We start from the raw sequence: 15,374 nt of genomic DNA, 5'->3' as shown, positions 1-15,374 counted from the left end.
CCATTTTGGATGCATTTTTAGAGATCAACTAGTATTACCAGCAGTACATGGCTCTTCTATTTAGAGTAATTTTCCCAGATATTTCAGCTGCTGTTAATCAAGTCAATTGCATTTTAAAGAAAGGTCTCACATCTATCTCATAATGCAAATAAAAAAGTGTTCTTGCAATCAGGGGTGGATTCATCCTAAAATTTGATGGGAAGTGTCATGACCGGCTTAAGGGAATATGGAATACCCCCTGAGAGAGAGGGTCCCATTTAAAATATTTTTAAATACCCATTTTTTACTCAAATTGGAGACTAAAATTTCATTTTCATTCCTAATGACTGATGAAATTGAACAATTTTACACATTTAAGGATACAAAAATGATTAAGCTAATATAAATTAAATTCTTTAATAAAATTTGGGTGGGGAGTCATGACCCCTGTGACACCCCCTCCAAAATCCTCTCCTGGTCCTAGTCCAGTGTGTGGTCATCCTCAGGTCCTCTCCTCTTCACCCTTCCCTCTTATTCAACACCCACCACCAGCACCAGGTCTCAAAGGCTTCAAGTCTGTTGTGGTCAGATCTTCCATTGGCCCATATTCCTGATCCTTCAAGTACTATGTATTGCTCACACGAATGTTTACATTTGATTTTCATGATGATTTTTCTTCTCCCAATAAATATTCATTTTTGTTGCTCATGTATGTAATTTCTTATTTTATCAGAGCTTTGTCATTAATATATATGGATACAATTGCAGTATATTCTAAATAGCACAAATGTTTTTCCATCATAGGGCGGCCAGAGATCCAGTGAGACGAGGAATTCAGGCTGTGAAAGATACTGCCTACTTTATTTTGAGTATGCTGTCACCATCCAACATCAAGCATAAATTCCAAGAAATGCAGAAGATGTCATATTTAGAGCTCATCATTGGATTTTTCAAGCTAATATTTTATGCATTTTACTACTCTGGATTTGGAGTTTCGGTTGTCATCAAGTAAGTACAGAAACATGATATAATTATTCTTCTTTGTACATATATGCCATTAAAGGGCATTGTTGTCAATATTCTTCTATTCTCTTCTATTCACCCTGTCCTGAGTTTTTTTTCTTGAATTTCAAATTAATACCCCTGCTAATACGAGCTCTAGATTATAAATGAGAAAAAATGTTTTGAGTCTGTACATTCATTGGTGAATACGGCCTTAACATGGTGAAACTAATTTGGACAACAGAGTATTTTGGATGTGATAAAAAAGTATAATATTCTGGCAAGGTCTTACTAAAGACTGAGAGGGCATGCATTCATATAATTAGTGTAATCATGTATTTACTATTCAGGAAAAATACTATATTACATTTTCTTATTCATTGTGGAGTTACGCTAGAATAATGAATTTGTTATATGAAAATGAAGCTTGATTTATTTTATATCATTTCTAATATAATTTTTGGCCATTGTGCTCTTTTTAGACAATTTGCTGGTGTTATCTTGACTTTGATGAGAGGTCCTCAGCCTGAAGAGCCTGTGGTAGAACAGAAAGAGGAAGAGAGAATGGGTCCGCTAAGAGTATTACCAGCGTTACCTGCACCAGTGGATGACTCGGGTGGAACTGGCAAAGAATCTGGCCAGACTACTAGTCAGATGCAGGCCTTTGGGCTTGATATCACCAAGGAGGATGATGGACAGTAAGTGTTAATAATGGAACAATTCTACACCTATCTGTAAAATAATTTTTCCCCATACCAGTCCTAATCTCAAAAAAAATTATCCTACGATTCCCTGCTGAGGATTTAGGTGTGATGGTGTAGTTGAAGAAAGAAATGCCATGAAGAAAAATAGCAGAAAATTGTCTTTTTTAGTTCTAACTCCAGTGACTTTCTTGTTTTATCACTAGATTAGTTAACAGTAACCAGCTCACCCTCCACAATCTGAAATTTTTGTGAAAAAAATTAACCTTCTTCCCTTATCAATGCCTCTCACATAGATAGTAATTTTAAAACTATTTCCAGTTGGTTTTTTAAGTCTAATATACACTTATATATTAATGTATCCCAGGTATTACTTTTATTTTCATTTCTTGATAAATTCAGATTTTCCAAACTGAAAGCTATTTCATTGGGAATCATTTTTGACTCAGTTTAACATCTCATAAACTCTTAAGGTTTTGTAAAATATGAGCATTAAACATATGATAATGTCAGCTAACATATTTCATTTTGATCTACTTGTAATACTCAGAAATGATCTGGGTGAAACTCTCAAGTTATGCATCTAGAAGTCATTCCACTTTTTCACTATGAAGTTAGTGCTCTCGTCTGCATTGATTAGTGCCTTTTACGATTTTTCTTTTCGAATGTGCTATGATGTTGGGACAGCCGATGGACAGGAAATTTACATGAATATATCTACATGCAGCTGATGTGTGCTTTTCTCCCCATTAGGCTCCACCTGGCTCCGCATGAAAGCATTCCTCCCTCCCCGCAGTCCAGCTTAGAGGAAGGAGGCGAAACAACGCCTGAGGAAGGTGCGGAAGGCGAACAAAAGGGGGAAGGAGAAGGCGAGGGTAGCAGTCCTCTGTCCCTTGTCGACTTACTTGGGTAAGTGACAAATGAGGCATATTATTTATTCATCTGTTTCATCCCTCAGTTTTTATCAAGTAAAGTGAAACCCATCTCAACCATTTTAGTGCCAGCCTATTTTGCCTGCTATACTGAAAAATGCCTGGCCTTTTTTAGGCGAATTTATAGGTTTGCGCTTAAAAATTTACATAAATCCTAAAATGCAGTTTCCGAAGATAATTTTTATCATGTACTCTTCATAGTTACGGGTATGTAAAAGCATAATAGACACTAAAAAACAGTTTAAAAAGTTGCATGAAGCACAAAAAATTAAAGGTGGAGTGTAATAAAACGTGGCCGATAGATTGGCCCACTGGCACTATAAGGGTCTGTGAGCAACTGAACGGGTAAAGGAAGAGTGGCCACTTAAAGTGATCACCGAATGTAGGTTTTCAAGACTAAGTTATAATGAAATGAGCCATTGATTAATTTTCTACTTGAAGCATAAAAGTTAATGTGTGGATTTTTTAAGTTTTAATTTTATTCGTAAAAGCTATGATGTACCACGGGTATACATGAAGTAATACTGGTTTCAGGCTACAAGGAGCGGCTTAATTAAAAAAAAATCTATTTCTCAGTGAAGAGGGTATATCAGGAGATATGGATCTATCCCTTCCACGATGTTCCTAAGGCTGTATAAGTTTCATGGACAGAATGAGATTCCAAATAGGTATTGCAAAGACAGGGGTTGACTGCATAAGGATTGGTAGTTGGCTAAAGAAAATAAGGCTACTGGCGAGGTTGTCTCTAAAAAAAGCTTTAATTTTCATTGTTCATATGGGAAACAGATTCATTCCCATGGAAAAATAGCTGCTTTAGGGGCCTTTTGGGCTGATTTCATTGTAGTTGTATTTTGATTATCACTCAAATTAAACCACAGAAATACCAAATGATATAGATAGGTAATTTGTGATGGTAGTTTCAGTTACCAATGCATGAAATATGTTTTTTTCAACTGCTGAATGAAATCATATATTTTAGCAAATGAACAAGGATGAGCATGTACTCCTGTTTGACACTGGCATTGGCAGTATGTGTAACAGTGGCGCCGACTCCATGGGGCCTGAGGGGGCCCGAGCCCCCCCAAAAATTCGTTATGGGTGTGAGGAAAAAATGTGTCAGGCTTGTCGATTTTCCCCGTAGTGTCCAGATAGTGAGATTCGAGTGATCAGGGTTCTAATGTTGATCATATGACTCTTCTAAAATGCTTAAAAAACTTAAAATTCACAAGTTATAGAATTTACCGGGGCAAGGTCCCCGGTTTGGGCCCCCCCAATATTTTTTCTAAGTCGGCACCCCTGATGTGTAAGAATATCCTACGGGGCTGACAATTTACTTAACCAAACCAAACTGACATATATTTGAGTCAGTTTTTTAAAGTCTCATTTTGAAGTACTTTAAATTAATTTTGCGGCAATTGTAGAAAATCCATCATTGCAATGAAGAGGGGTATTATAGAACATTGAGTCTAATTTAAGAATTACCCAAGAAATCGGCTTTTATTCATTTATTAGTATCCTCCCTATAACAGAAGTAGACATCTTTTTGTATGGGAGCTCATTAGAGTATTTTTTGAAGCATTAGCTTTTTGCTTGATCCAACATTACCTAAGGAAATATTAGAACTGGGGCTTTGTGCCCTTTCATGTTTGTGTATTTGCTCATTAGTTTTCAAAATCAACTTTATGAACTAATTTTGCATTTGATCAAATAAAGACAATGCGTTTTTTACTTATTTCTGTATAGTAAATCAAATACCCTAAATAATTTCTTAACTCAGGAGATTCAGGAAATTAAAACTTAATTAACTGGTGCTAATTGTCATTAAATACTTAAAGATTATGGTTTTGTAATATATTTTTACATTTTATTTTATTAGTGGGGAAGCAGCTAAGAAACAGGCAGCTATGAATGCTGAAGCAGTAGCTCAACAACAAGCAGTAATGGCAGCTGTGGAAGCAGAATCAAAGCACGAAGTTGTGACAGAACCATCAGCAATCTCACAGGTTTGCTTTTTCACTTTTTTGTGTTTTCATAATTATTTTGCTTAGGGTTTTCAGTTGTATACTTCAGTCCAAAAATTTTGAAATGATCAGGAATGCATAAGAGAAATTATAAGCTTTTGATTGTCGTTAATTTTTCATAAATGTTTTCCATGTCTAACTGAATGTCCATTTTGCAATTCGTACACATTATTACCCCAGATTGACCTCTATTATTGCTTGTACAGAGGTCTTTTTGGTATTTTAGTATTAGCCTTTTATACAGATGTAATGAAAATCAATGAAAAAAATTAGCTAGAGCTGAGTGACCTTAGGAAGAGATTTTACTTATGAATGTTGCTGTTATAATGTCAATGCTCTTCACGGTTTATGAAAGCATGGCATTAATGGAATTAGATTAGGAGCATCAAGTTATCTATGTTCAGTTTCCAAATTTTAAGTGGCCTTTGTAGGAATAAAAAATTGCTAACTTTTTATCCACTATTTTCAGATCGACTTCAGTGAATATACCAAGAGAGCTGTCAGCTTTCTAGCAAGAAATTTCTACAATTTGAAATATGTTGCTCTTGTTTTGGCTTTCTGCATCAATTTCATCCTCCTCTTCTACAAGGTAAGAATACCGTATAAGCGCGTGTAAGAGGCGCACCTTTTTTCCCAGAAATTGCAGCCGAAAATGGGGGTGCGCCTCTTACACAAACTTCTTATCTTCCCCTCCCCCCTTCGCCGATCGCAAGTCCAATGGGAACTGAGTGGCCTTGGTTTTCAGCGTGAGTCAGTCATCTGAAACCCTGGGTCAAAATCAAACGGCAGGCAGGGGAGTTTCTTCCTTAGTGACGTATTTTTAAAATGCTCCTGTTTGCTTTTCTTGTAAGCATCGCGCCGTCACGTCGGTACCCCAGAGGTGAACATGGAACATTCATGGTGATTTGCTCCGGAGCGTGCGATAAATTTACTGCCACGAGTGGGCATCCCGCTGCATTTATACTGCATATAGTAATCGCTTACCAAACGTAGAGAAACGCATAGTTTTGAAGGACATACCTGGTTAACAGTCAACATCTGTCTTGCCGAGCAATTTCCATTACGCTGAGCACATGATTTTTCAAAATTCATCTTCAGAAGCTAATATGAGGATTTTTGCAACTGAAAATTATATCGGTGTCAAAACCTGCGGTTTTTAAAAATTCGAACGAGTGTGTTCATTATGGTGGATAGAAGAAATCGGAAATGCTAATAAGTGAAGAGCGCTGAAGGAGAGGTTGAGGGGAAGGATCGCGCTCCCTCCCCTCTGTATTTCAAGCTACGAGGCTATGAGCCGCTATGAGCGAAGGAGCAAGGGGAGAACACGACCGATCTTGCATGTGACGTTGTTGCCTTAAAAGCGAAGGGGCGAAGGTGCAGCAATGTGATATACGCAGTTTGCGTTGCCTGAAGTTTCCAGTCCAACTCGTCTTGTTTGAATGTGCTTATGCTACGCTTGTTTCTTCCGAAATTGGGCTGTTTGGACTATGTTGAATATTATTAGCCTTGTTTTAACTATAAATCTTTGTGTCAATCAATTAGAGCTCAAAAAACTTAAATGCCGTCAGATATATGTCGCTCATTCTGTAGGTCTCATTCTTTTTTGAACCTCGTGCGTGTCATACAATTGCTGAAAGATATCGAGATATCTTCGAGCTCAGTAGGTGACTCACCTAGTATTTGGCCTCCAGAAACTAGGAGAATTGAACCTGGTTGACCGAAAAAAGTCAGTTGGTGAGATGGGGTAGGGATGAAACACGTTTCCATTGTTCCCCTGTAACTTGATATTTTCCTATTTTCCTGTGGGGTCTCGGAAAGGAAAACAAACGGCAGAGGCATTAGCTGATAGAGGACCGAGTGTAGTTCCGTTAAATCTACGACGTGGTTATTATCCTACGGCGCTGAGATTGCCCCGATTGTTGTCCAATCTCTGGGGAAGGTTCATGCTATGTGCCTGTCGTGTTTTGACTTAAAATTTTCCACGGCTGCAATTCTGTGGCAATACTCGTGCGAGAGCTTCTAAACAAAATTGTTCCTGAGTAGGACTAGCATCGTAGAGCAACGGCATATGCGAAGAGAGGATTGGAACTCTTCCTACTCCCTCTTATGCTGCTATTACTGCCGCAGTTATCAAAATTTTCTCTGTCAATTAGCGTTGAAAGAGGAAATTTCGATAACTGTCGAAATTCCAGACATACATCTGCAACACCGCACGATAGGATAAAAAAATGCCGCAAAATATTTTTTCTTTATAGCTTCGATGCTCAAAATAGGGGTGCGCCTCTTACACGTGTGCGCCTCTTACACACGCTTATACGGTACTTTATGGCTGTACTTAACTGATTCAAACTTTGTTTCATTCCAGTATATCAGATTGGAACATGAATTCCTTTTTTATGGAATCTACTTTTGTCCAATTTGTTTGTTTAAATGTGATGGTTTACACATGGTACATTAATTGTTTAATCCATCAGGTAATCTTGATTAATCCATTCACTCCCAAAGATGTCGATTCTCTATTTTTGCTGTTAACAGCCAAATTAATGGTATTTCTGGGTAGGCAACTACCAAGAAATGTGGTAAGCCTGTGGGTTAAAAGATTTTTACGATTGGAAATAGTATTTAACAAGGAAGTGAATGTGAATAAAAACACCCTCTAGCCTATTAGAAAATTCCAAGAAATTGTATAATTGCAAGTTACTCTGCAATCAACATGAGTTTCATTTATGTTAACAGGTAGTACTTTTCCACAATATTTTAATGCCTACACGTTTTGGCTCACCGAGCCATCATCTGGTACAAGACAGCTCGAAGCCGAAACGTGTCATGTGCATGAAAATATTGTGGAAAAGTGCTACCATCTTTTATTTAAGTATGTTGAACTTCCACCATGTAATGCCTGCATCTGTTGATCATGTTGACAGAGTAATGTGCAATGTGTAGTTTCATAAGTGTGTTACATTCTATTTCTATTTTTCTCTCAGGTCACAACACTGGGTGAAGAAGACGATGATGGTGGCAATGGAAATGGAAATGGGCATGCAGATCTAATGGAAGAATTATCGTCCTCGATGGAAATAAATGCAACGAGTGGGGAAGAAGGAGGGGGCAGTGGAGGGAGCGGGGCTGCAAGTGGTGAAGATGGTAGCGGTGAGGATGAAGAAGATCCTATAGAGTTGGTCCACGTGGATGAAGATTTCTTCTACATGGAACATGTCATGCGGCTCATGGCACTGCTTCACTCACTTGTTTCCCTGGCTATGCTCATTGCATACTATCATCTAAAGGTAACTTTAACTTCAATAAATGAATTAGATTTCATGTAACTGGTGTTTAAATGTTCGAGTTATCAACTTTCTGGCTTTTCAGTATTGTGTGTAGTGTAATACCATTTCACTACACAATTTCACTTAGCGGTGATTGTGACTCATTGAAAAATGCTGGCTGACTCATGCTCTATATTTAAAAATGTGATGTTATCTATTACAGTGCTTCAGGAATATGAGTATTAAAATTAATGTAGTACAAATAGTATTCACCTATGTGTCATTGTCGAAAAATGTTGCCTGAATAATTCTCTTTACCTTTAAATTTACTTTAATAAAATTGATTATTTTGGTGATACTGTGAAGTTCTTTGTTTTAAGAATCTAATGTTGTTATTTCCTGACTAAGGTCCCCCTGGCAATATTCAAGCGAGAGAAGGAAATTGCGAGAAGGCTAGAGTTTGATGGCTTGTATATAGCTGAGCAACCAGAAGATGATGACATCAAATCCCACTGGGACAAACTTGTGATATCAGCAAAGTATGCATTTTTTCATTCCTATTTCATGCATTTAAAAAAATTATGTTATTTTCTTTATTGGCATATTTATTTATAGCTCTGACAATGGATTTACATTTTCTCCTTAATTCAAATTCCTTAGGTCATTCCCTGACAGTTATTGGGATAAATTTGTGAAGAAGAAGGTCAGGCAGAAATACAGTGAAACATATGACTTTGACTCAATCAGCAATTTGTTAGGCATGGAAAAGCCTACTTTTGGGTCACAAGAAGAAGATAAAGGAGGAATCATCAAATTGTAAGTAGTCTTCAAGGCGAGATAATTAGAGAAGTCTGATACCATACCATAATTAATATACATGTGATTATTTTAGAGATCAGATTATACCTTATTAGGCGTGAAAAATGATGGAGAACCTCTGTAGTAATCATGTAAAAGTATTCTATTGTTCTTTTGATGTGTGAAAAATTTATGTTTTCCATTTCGTGACAATGGTAAGGCTGCATTTCTAAATACATCACTGACTGCTAAAAGCTTAGTGTGCAAGGGTCATTTTCATGTAGATTGCTATTATGAATACATTTATTTTAATTTAATTTGGTATTTAATAAAAACTTTGAAAATTGGTACCATTATGATGTACAGTCAAACAGCTTTGTCCAAAAAATTTGCCGAATCTAATAATATTTTTTTACTTATTACAGCATAGTTAACTTTGACTGGAGGTATCAGATTTGGAAGGCTGGAGTGACAATTACTGACAATGTAAGTTTTCACTTAGGAATTGTTGTAAAAAACAAATAATATCTGTTTGCACTGTTTGTATATACATACATATGTACCTAGTTGATATGGGAAAAGGATCATGTGTCCCCCCCCCCCCCCAAATTTGTCAATTAAATTATTCACTTTCTTTTTCTTTCTTCATTTTCTTTTTTAATACACTTGCAAAAACAGTTTCATACTCAGTTTAAAACAACTTGAAAGAATGGACCTTTGTTAGAATTCAATGAAAATTGAATCATATTTGTCTGTTATGGTCTTGAGGTCTCTGTTAAGGTCTTGATTGTCATTAGATAATTTCTATTTCCAGGCTTTCCTGTACAGTCTTTGGTATTTTATATTCTCTATCCTGGGAAACTTCAACAACTTCTTCTTTGCTGCTCACTTGCTTGATGTTGCTGTTGGTTTCAAGACTTTGAGAACCATCTTGCAGTCCGTTACGCACAATGGAAAACAGGTTAGTCTTGGTGACATATCACAAATCTCCTAATTTTCCTATACAAATGTGTTGTATCAAAGTATTTAAACAATACTTTAATGCATGCATCATTTCTGGTAAGAATGTAATTATTAAGTACAATATTTTCATGCATTTGTGAAGATGTACAATTTTTTCACTATATCAATTTTGAAAGTACGTTGTTGATCATAAAGAAAATTTAATTTTAATTTGCCAGATTAATAATATCTTATGTTCTTTCTTTTCAGCTTGTTTTGACTGTGATGTTACTTACCATCATTGTGTATATATATACCGTTATAGCATTTAATTTCTTCCGTAAATTCTATATACAAGAAGAAGATGAAGAAGTTGATAAAAAGTGCCATAATATGTTAACGGTGAGTAAATGAATCATTGGTAATTAATTGCATAAAAAAAAACATTGGTGATGAATTCCATCCATACAACTTAACTTTGCAGTTGCTATTTGTCTGTGACGTTGAGCAGTCTAGATAGACCTTTAGGTTTAGATTATAATGTGGTTCTACACAATGTGGTTTCAGATAAACTGCATGCCTGCTATTTCTCTTCAATAAAATATGTACATATTTGTATTTTACTGAGCTTATATTTAACTTCATGATTCATTAAATTTTTTCAATCTTCTATTTAGGTTTACAGTATCATATCATATTTATCATTGCATAAGAGAAACTTAAAAAAAAAATTATATACACATGTTTCATATGTCTCCATGTTCCTGGGTTTCACCGCGTGGATTTTCTTTGTGACGACAGTTTTGCCGGTATTCCAACCGGCGTCTTCAGGTCGAAACTGTCGTCACAAAGAAAATCCACGCGGTGAAACCCAGGAACATGGAGACATCATCTAGACAACGCCGCGGAAAACTACGCATCAACATGTTTCATATGTCTGCAATATGTATTGTCTACTTGGATATTTTTTAAACTGATGGCACTTTTAAAGACCAATCTTGAGGAGTCACCTTTCAAGAATGTTTGCATAAAACAGTTGCCAGTGGTGTGGGTTGCATATAATATGAGATCATATGAATTAGGTCTTGTGGTCTTATTATCAATAACTAACACTTTGTTACTTCCATAATATATTTTTTAAATTCTGACCGGTGTCAGCTGTTACACCATCAGGGGCAGATCCAGGATTTCTTTCGGGGGGGGGGGGGGGGGTGGCACAAGCAAGGCCTCTGGGGGGGGAGGGGGCACAAGGATACCTCGTAATACTAAACAAACGCAATGATAATGGGACCGTATTAAAAATCTTACATGTTTTTTAAGGATCTGGTGAGGGGGGGGCACGTGCCCCCCCCCTCGATCCACCTATGTGCACCATTATCAAGTACAGAAAAGACGGCTGAAAATTAAATCGGTATTTTGAAAAATATATTGTGGAGGTAACAAAGTATGTTATTGATAATATGGAGCACTTCCACCACATACAAGCTTCAAGTTTCGATTTAATTTGAATTAGGTCTTACTTTAACCCCTTACATCTTCTCTACCAAATTTACTGTTTTGTCTGATGGAAGGTTTTTTCTAACGTTGAAAATGAAGTTCCAGTGGCTGTAACTGGCATAAATGTGAAACTATTTCTACTTACATATACTTGACTGATGAAGATTTAAGAAGAAGCGTTTAAAAACTTTGCGTTGATTAATTTGAGCATTCCTTCTTTGTGAAGGATGTTTATTATTATTTAGTACATGTATGAAAATATGGTGGAAGAGTGCAAATACTGCAATGCAATGAAATTTCCTCTTTCAGTGTTTCGTGTTTCACTTGTACAAAGGAGTCAGAGCTGGTGGTGGTATCGGTGATGAAATTGAACCTCCAGATGGTGATGACTATGAGGTGTACCGAATCATGTTTGACATCACCTTTTTCTTCTTTGTTATTGTCATCTTGTTGGCTATCATTCAAGGTAAATTCTAATTATGGAATGTATGAATTTATTAGGAAAATATGTTGAATGTATTTCCAAATATGTGTGATACCATGCCTATTTAAGCTTTTTTTTGTAAGCTAAGACCAAAATTGATATGCATGGGATCTAAACACCTTCGCTACTTTAACTAAATACATAATAATATTCTCCTCTTTAGTTACATTGCATAAAATGGTCAGAGGGTTTTCACATTTATGAAAAGTGATTGACATTTGGATAGTTTTGAAATATGGCTGATATATTTTGAATCCAATTGCACATGAATATTTTAGTTTCATATTGCTTGCATATATCACAAACTACCTAAGAAGCAGCACAAAATTTAAGAATTCTTAGTTAATCTTAAAGGAATTGTCTTGAAGTCTCAATGATTTTTGTTAGAACATGCTACTTTAAAATTGCTTAGTGTAAAGTATTGAATGGCCTAATTAACCTATCAATAATTCTCTCATTAAAAAGAATCAGAAGATATCATTTTCATTTATCTATATTCTTAGGATTTGGTAGCATTTTATTATCTGCCAGTATTTTTGTCTTTTGTCTGTTTTGTCGGTTGTTATCTTTTGGACCCGTGTGATTTCCACTCATTTAGATTGAAAACAAAGCCTTAAGCTATAATGTTTTCTCTAATTTCCATTTCAGCGCTATTCAATCTTGAAAAAACGGCATTGGAATGGATGTATTTGATTTGAATTTGTTGTATCCATTGTGGTGCCCAATAAGTTTTTCATTTTTACATGGCTCAAGCCGTTTATCATGAGTATATATGACAAATTTCTTTGTCTTGTATTCATAGGTTTGATTATTGATGCTTTTGGTGAGTTGAGAGATCAACTGGAGAGCGTCAAAGATGACATGGAGTCCAATTGCTTCATCTGCGGAATTGGAAAAGATTATTTTGATAAAGTTCCGCATGGGTTTGATACTCACGTACAACAAGAGCACAATCTTGCAAATTACATGTAAGTGAAAATTGTTTCCTATTCCGTGATTTTTGTTGAGCAGTTTTGAATTTTCCCCCTATACATCCTGAAATGGTTTCACTTTGCAAGGAATTGATGAGTAGAAAGAGTACTTGTTAAAAATCCCTTCCGCTAAACCAGGAGTAATTTTTTGAATTTCTATTAACATTTTATCTATACTTTCAGATTAATCATCTTCAATTGAAACTGGTTATTTACATGTTTCTTTGTGACTTGTATATTCTTTGTTTCTTTACCAGGTTTTTCCTCATGCATCTCATCAACAAGCCAGATACTGAATACACAGGTCAAGAAACCTATGTATGGAACATGTATCAACAACGTTGCTGGGACTTCTTCCCTGTTGGTGATTGTTTCAGAAAGCAATATGAAGATGAGTTAGGCGGTGGTGGAGGATAAATTGACTTTCATCGCTTATAATAAGTCCATTTTCATCTATATAAATAATTTATCATCTTCCTTTAATAACAATAATAAAACTTTATAAAATCATAAAAGAAATTTTCACACATAATTTATCACAGATGGTAATTTTGAAAAGTTTTATACCAGAGACTATCTTGTGTGAATAAATTTTTTGATAAAATGAAACATTTTCAGGTCTCAATATTCAGGTTTTATTCCAGGCCTGAAGATTGTATTGACTTAAGTGCTAAAGTTTTATGAACTTACAACTTGTATAAAAGCTTCTTTAAACACCAAAAACAAACTAGTTTCAAGAAGGAAAAGAACATTCGGTGATTTTTTTAAGGACTGTGCTTGTTCCAGTTTTATTTGAGATGTTATAATTTTTGTTATCTTTGTAATGATTCTTCGAGTGAAATGTATATGAGGTTGTTGATGGATACTGAGAAAATGTTTACCCTATAAAATGAATCCTCTTGTAATTTTTGAAAGATTAACTTTTACATTATGATAATGCCCCAGCGTTAACAGAGTTCCATTTGAAAGTCTTTCACTAAAGTTATCTATTGCCTCTGTTGAACAATCCTCACATTTATGACAATTGAATATTTGTAAGACTTGTGAGTCATAGCTATTACTCTATTAATAGTTACCTATTAAGCCAGTTGATGTTTTTATACTGTCTTTTGGACTTATCAGAGATAAACAGTGCCACTATATGTAATGGATTTTGGTCACTACATGCAATTCATAATATTGTTAATCAAAAAAATCTATTATGAAAAGGGCGCTACAATATTTTTACAAAGCATTAATTGTTGACTAAGATCAAAATCCATGCCATAAAATACAAATGGCAATTGTTTTTAATTGAAATAAATTCTCATTAAACAAAATCTGCCTTTTTATCCGTTATCAACCCAAATAAAAATGCTAGTGGAGCAAGCATCTGTGGAGTTTTTGTACTTCAAGTGCAATTTATAGATGACTCCATAAAGGTACATCTCTAGCCGATGCAGCGTTATTTCCCATAAATAATTCACAGAATTATTTTGAAGAGTGTCAGCTGACTTGCCTCAATTTTAATCCTGTTAGGACCTATATTACTTTAGCACTAATTTCAGATTCATACTTTTTTCCTAACTCATCATTCCTCTATGTTGTGAGCAAAACTATCACTGTTATGTTGGCATTCTGATTCAATGCTTCAGAAACTCTAGCGATTTTGTTCTCCTTGTTAAATACAGATGGGAAAATAGTACTGGTTTTGTATCAATAATAACCCAGTGAGAAATGGGTGGTGGAATCCACGTGGAACCCACGTGGAGAATTAATGTGGATACCACGTGTTTTTGGTCGTGGAATCAACGTGGAACCCACGTGGAAATTTGGTGGAAAAATTAAAACAGCAGTTGGTGCTGTCCTAAAACCATTAAAACCTCAACCACTCTATATCTAAACCTTCTATATATGTGTCTACGATTTTTCATGTGCTCTCATGGCTGCCTTTCCACGAATTATATAAAAATAGAATGTGCGATACATTTTCACATAACTAGCGTGGCTTCAGGTTGATAAATGACGCAATGTCACCAGAGAGTTAAGTTCCACAAATTAGAAATTCTGTTTAACATTTTATGATAATCACCACAAATCCACTTGAAATCAACGTGGATTCCACGTGGGTCCAACCACTACATGCCACCAAATATCCACCACTCAACGTGGATTCCACGTGGGTTCCACGTGGATTCCACCACCCATTTCTCACTGGGAAGCTGACAGGGAATATGTCCTTGATAATATCTGCTGCTATTCACAGGAAAATTTTTCTGTAGAATTTTTCACATCATCCTTTGATTTTATGAAAATGAGCTTGCTTTCCGTAAAGCTTTTGTATTGCGCCTTTGTTTTACATGTGCAAGCTGATTGTTGTGAAATGTTTCTACTAAAGCTTTTAAGTGAGCCACAGGCTTTATGTAAGGATACTTATTTCTGCAATTTCGAAAGTAGCTTGGTGATGAGATATTGAGCTCTAATGAATTAGGATGCAAGTTCAAATAATGGGAGTACATAATTTTAAGAACCAGTGCTGCCCCTAGAGGAGAATTGTGGAAAGTGGAGGAAATTGTTATACAAGGGCGTACCCAGGATCAAAACTGGGGGGGGGGGGGGGGGGGGGGCAAACCATGGTTGTTCAAGTTATAGGTAAGATTTAAGCATGGAAAAGGTGAATGAAACCAACATTTTAAGGAAACTGTAACAGTTCTTTATTAGTTTTTAAAATTATGTGCTTGAAAAAATATTATTTTCCTGATAGACATTCACGATTTTTGCCTCTGGGGGGGGGCCATAACC

The 15,374-nt window shown here is 35.8% G+C and overlaps 1 protein-coding gene across 3 annotated transcripts in view; it reads left to right on the top strand.

The window, feature by feature from the left end:
- Positions 1-13,912, top strand: part of LOC124166576 (ryanodine receptor) — a 149,556-nt gene extending 135,644 nt beyond the window's left edge. For all 3 annotated transcript variants that reach the window (XM_046544142.1, XM_046544140.1, XM_046544141.1), the window contains 14 exons: positions 784-987; positions 1,464-1,679; positions 2,436-2,591; positions 4,491-4,617; positions 5,105-5,224; positions 7,620-7,922; positions 8,310-8,440; positions 8,562-8,717; positions 9,125-9,185; positions 9,514-9,660; positions 9,912-10,043; positions 11,448-11,604; positions 12,425-12,590; positions 12,851-13,912. In XM_046544142.1, the coding sequence (XP_046400098.1) occupies positions 784-987; positions 1,464-1,679; positions 2,436-2,591; positions 4,491-4,617; positions 5,105-5,224; positions 7,620-7,922; positions 8,310-8,440; positions 8,562-8,717; positions 9,125-9,185; positions 9,514-9,660; positions 9,912-10,043; positions 11,448-11,604; positions 12,425-12,590; positions 12,851-13,010 (2,236 nt within the window). In that variant the 3' untranslated portion in view covers positions 13,011-13,912. The remainder of the gene's footprint in view (positions 1-783; positions 988-1,463; positions 1,680-2,435; positions 2,592-4,490; positions 4,618-5,104; positions 5,225-7,619; positions 7,923-8,309; positions 8,441-8,561; positions 8,718-9,124; positions 9,186-9,513; positions 9,661-9,911; positions 10,044-11,447; positions 11,605-12,424; positions 12,591-12,850) is intronic.
- Positions 13,913-15,374: the final 1,462 nt, after the last annotated feature.

The sequence above is a fragment of the Ischnura elegans genome, chromosome 10 (genome assembly GCF_921293095.1).
Source record: "Ischnura elegans chromosome 10, ioIscEleg1.1, whole genome shotgun sequence".
Taxonomy (NCBI): Eukaryota; Metazoa; Arthropoda; class Insecta; order Odonata; family Coenagrionidae; genus Ischnura; species Ischnura elegans.
This window is presented reverse-complemented; position numbering and strand designations above follow the sequence as displayed.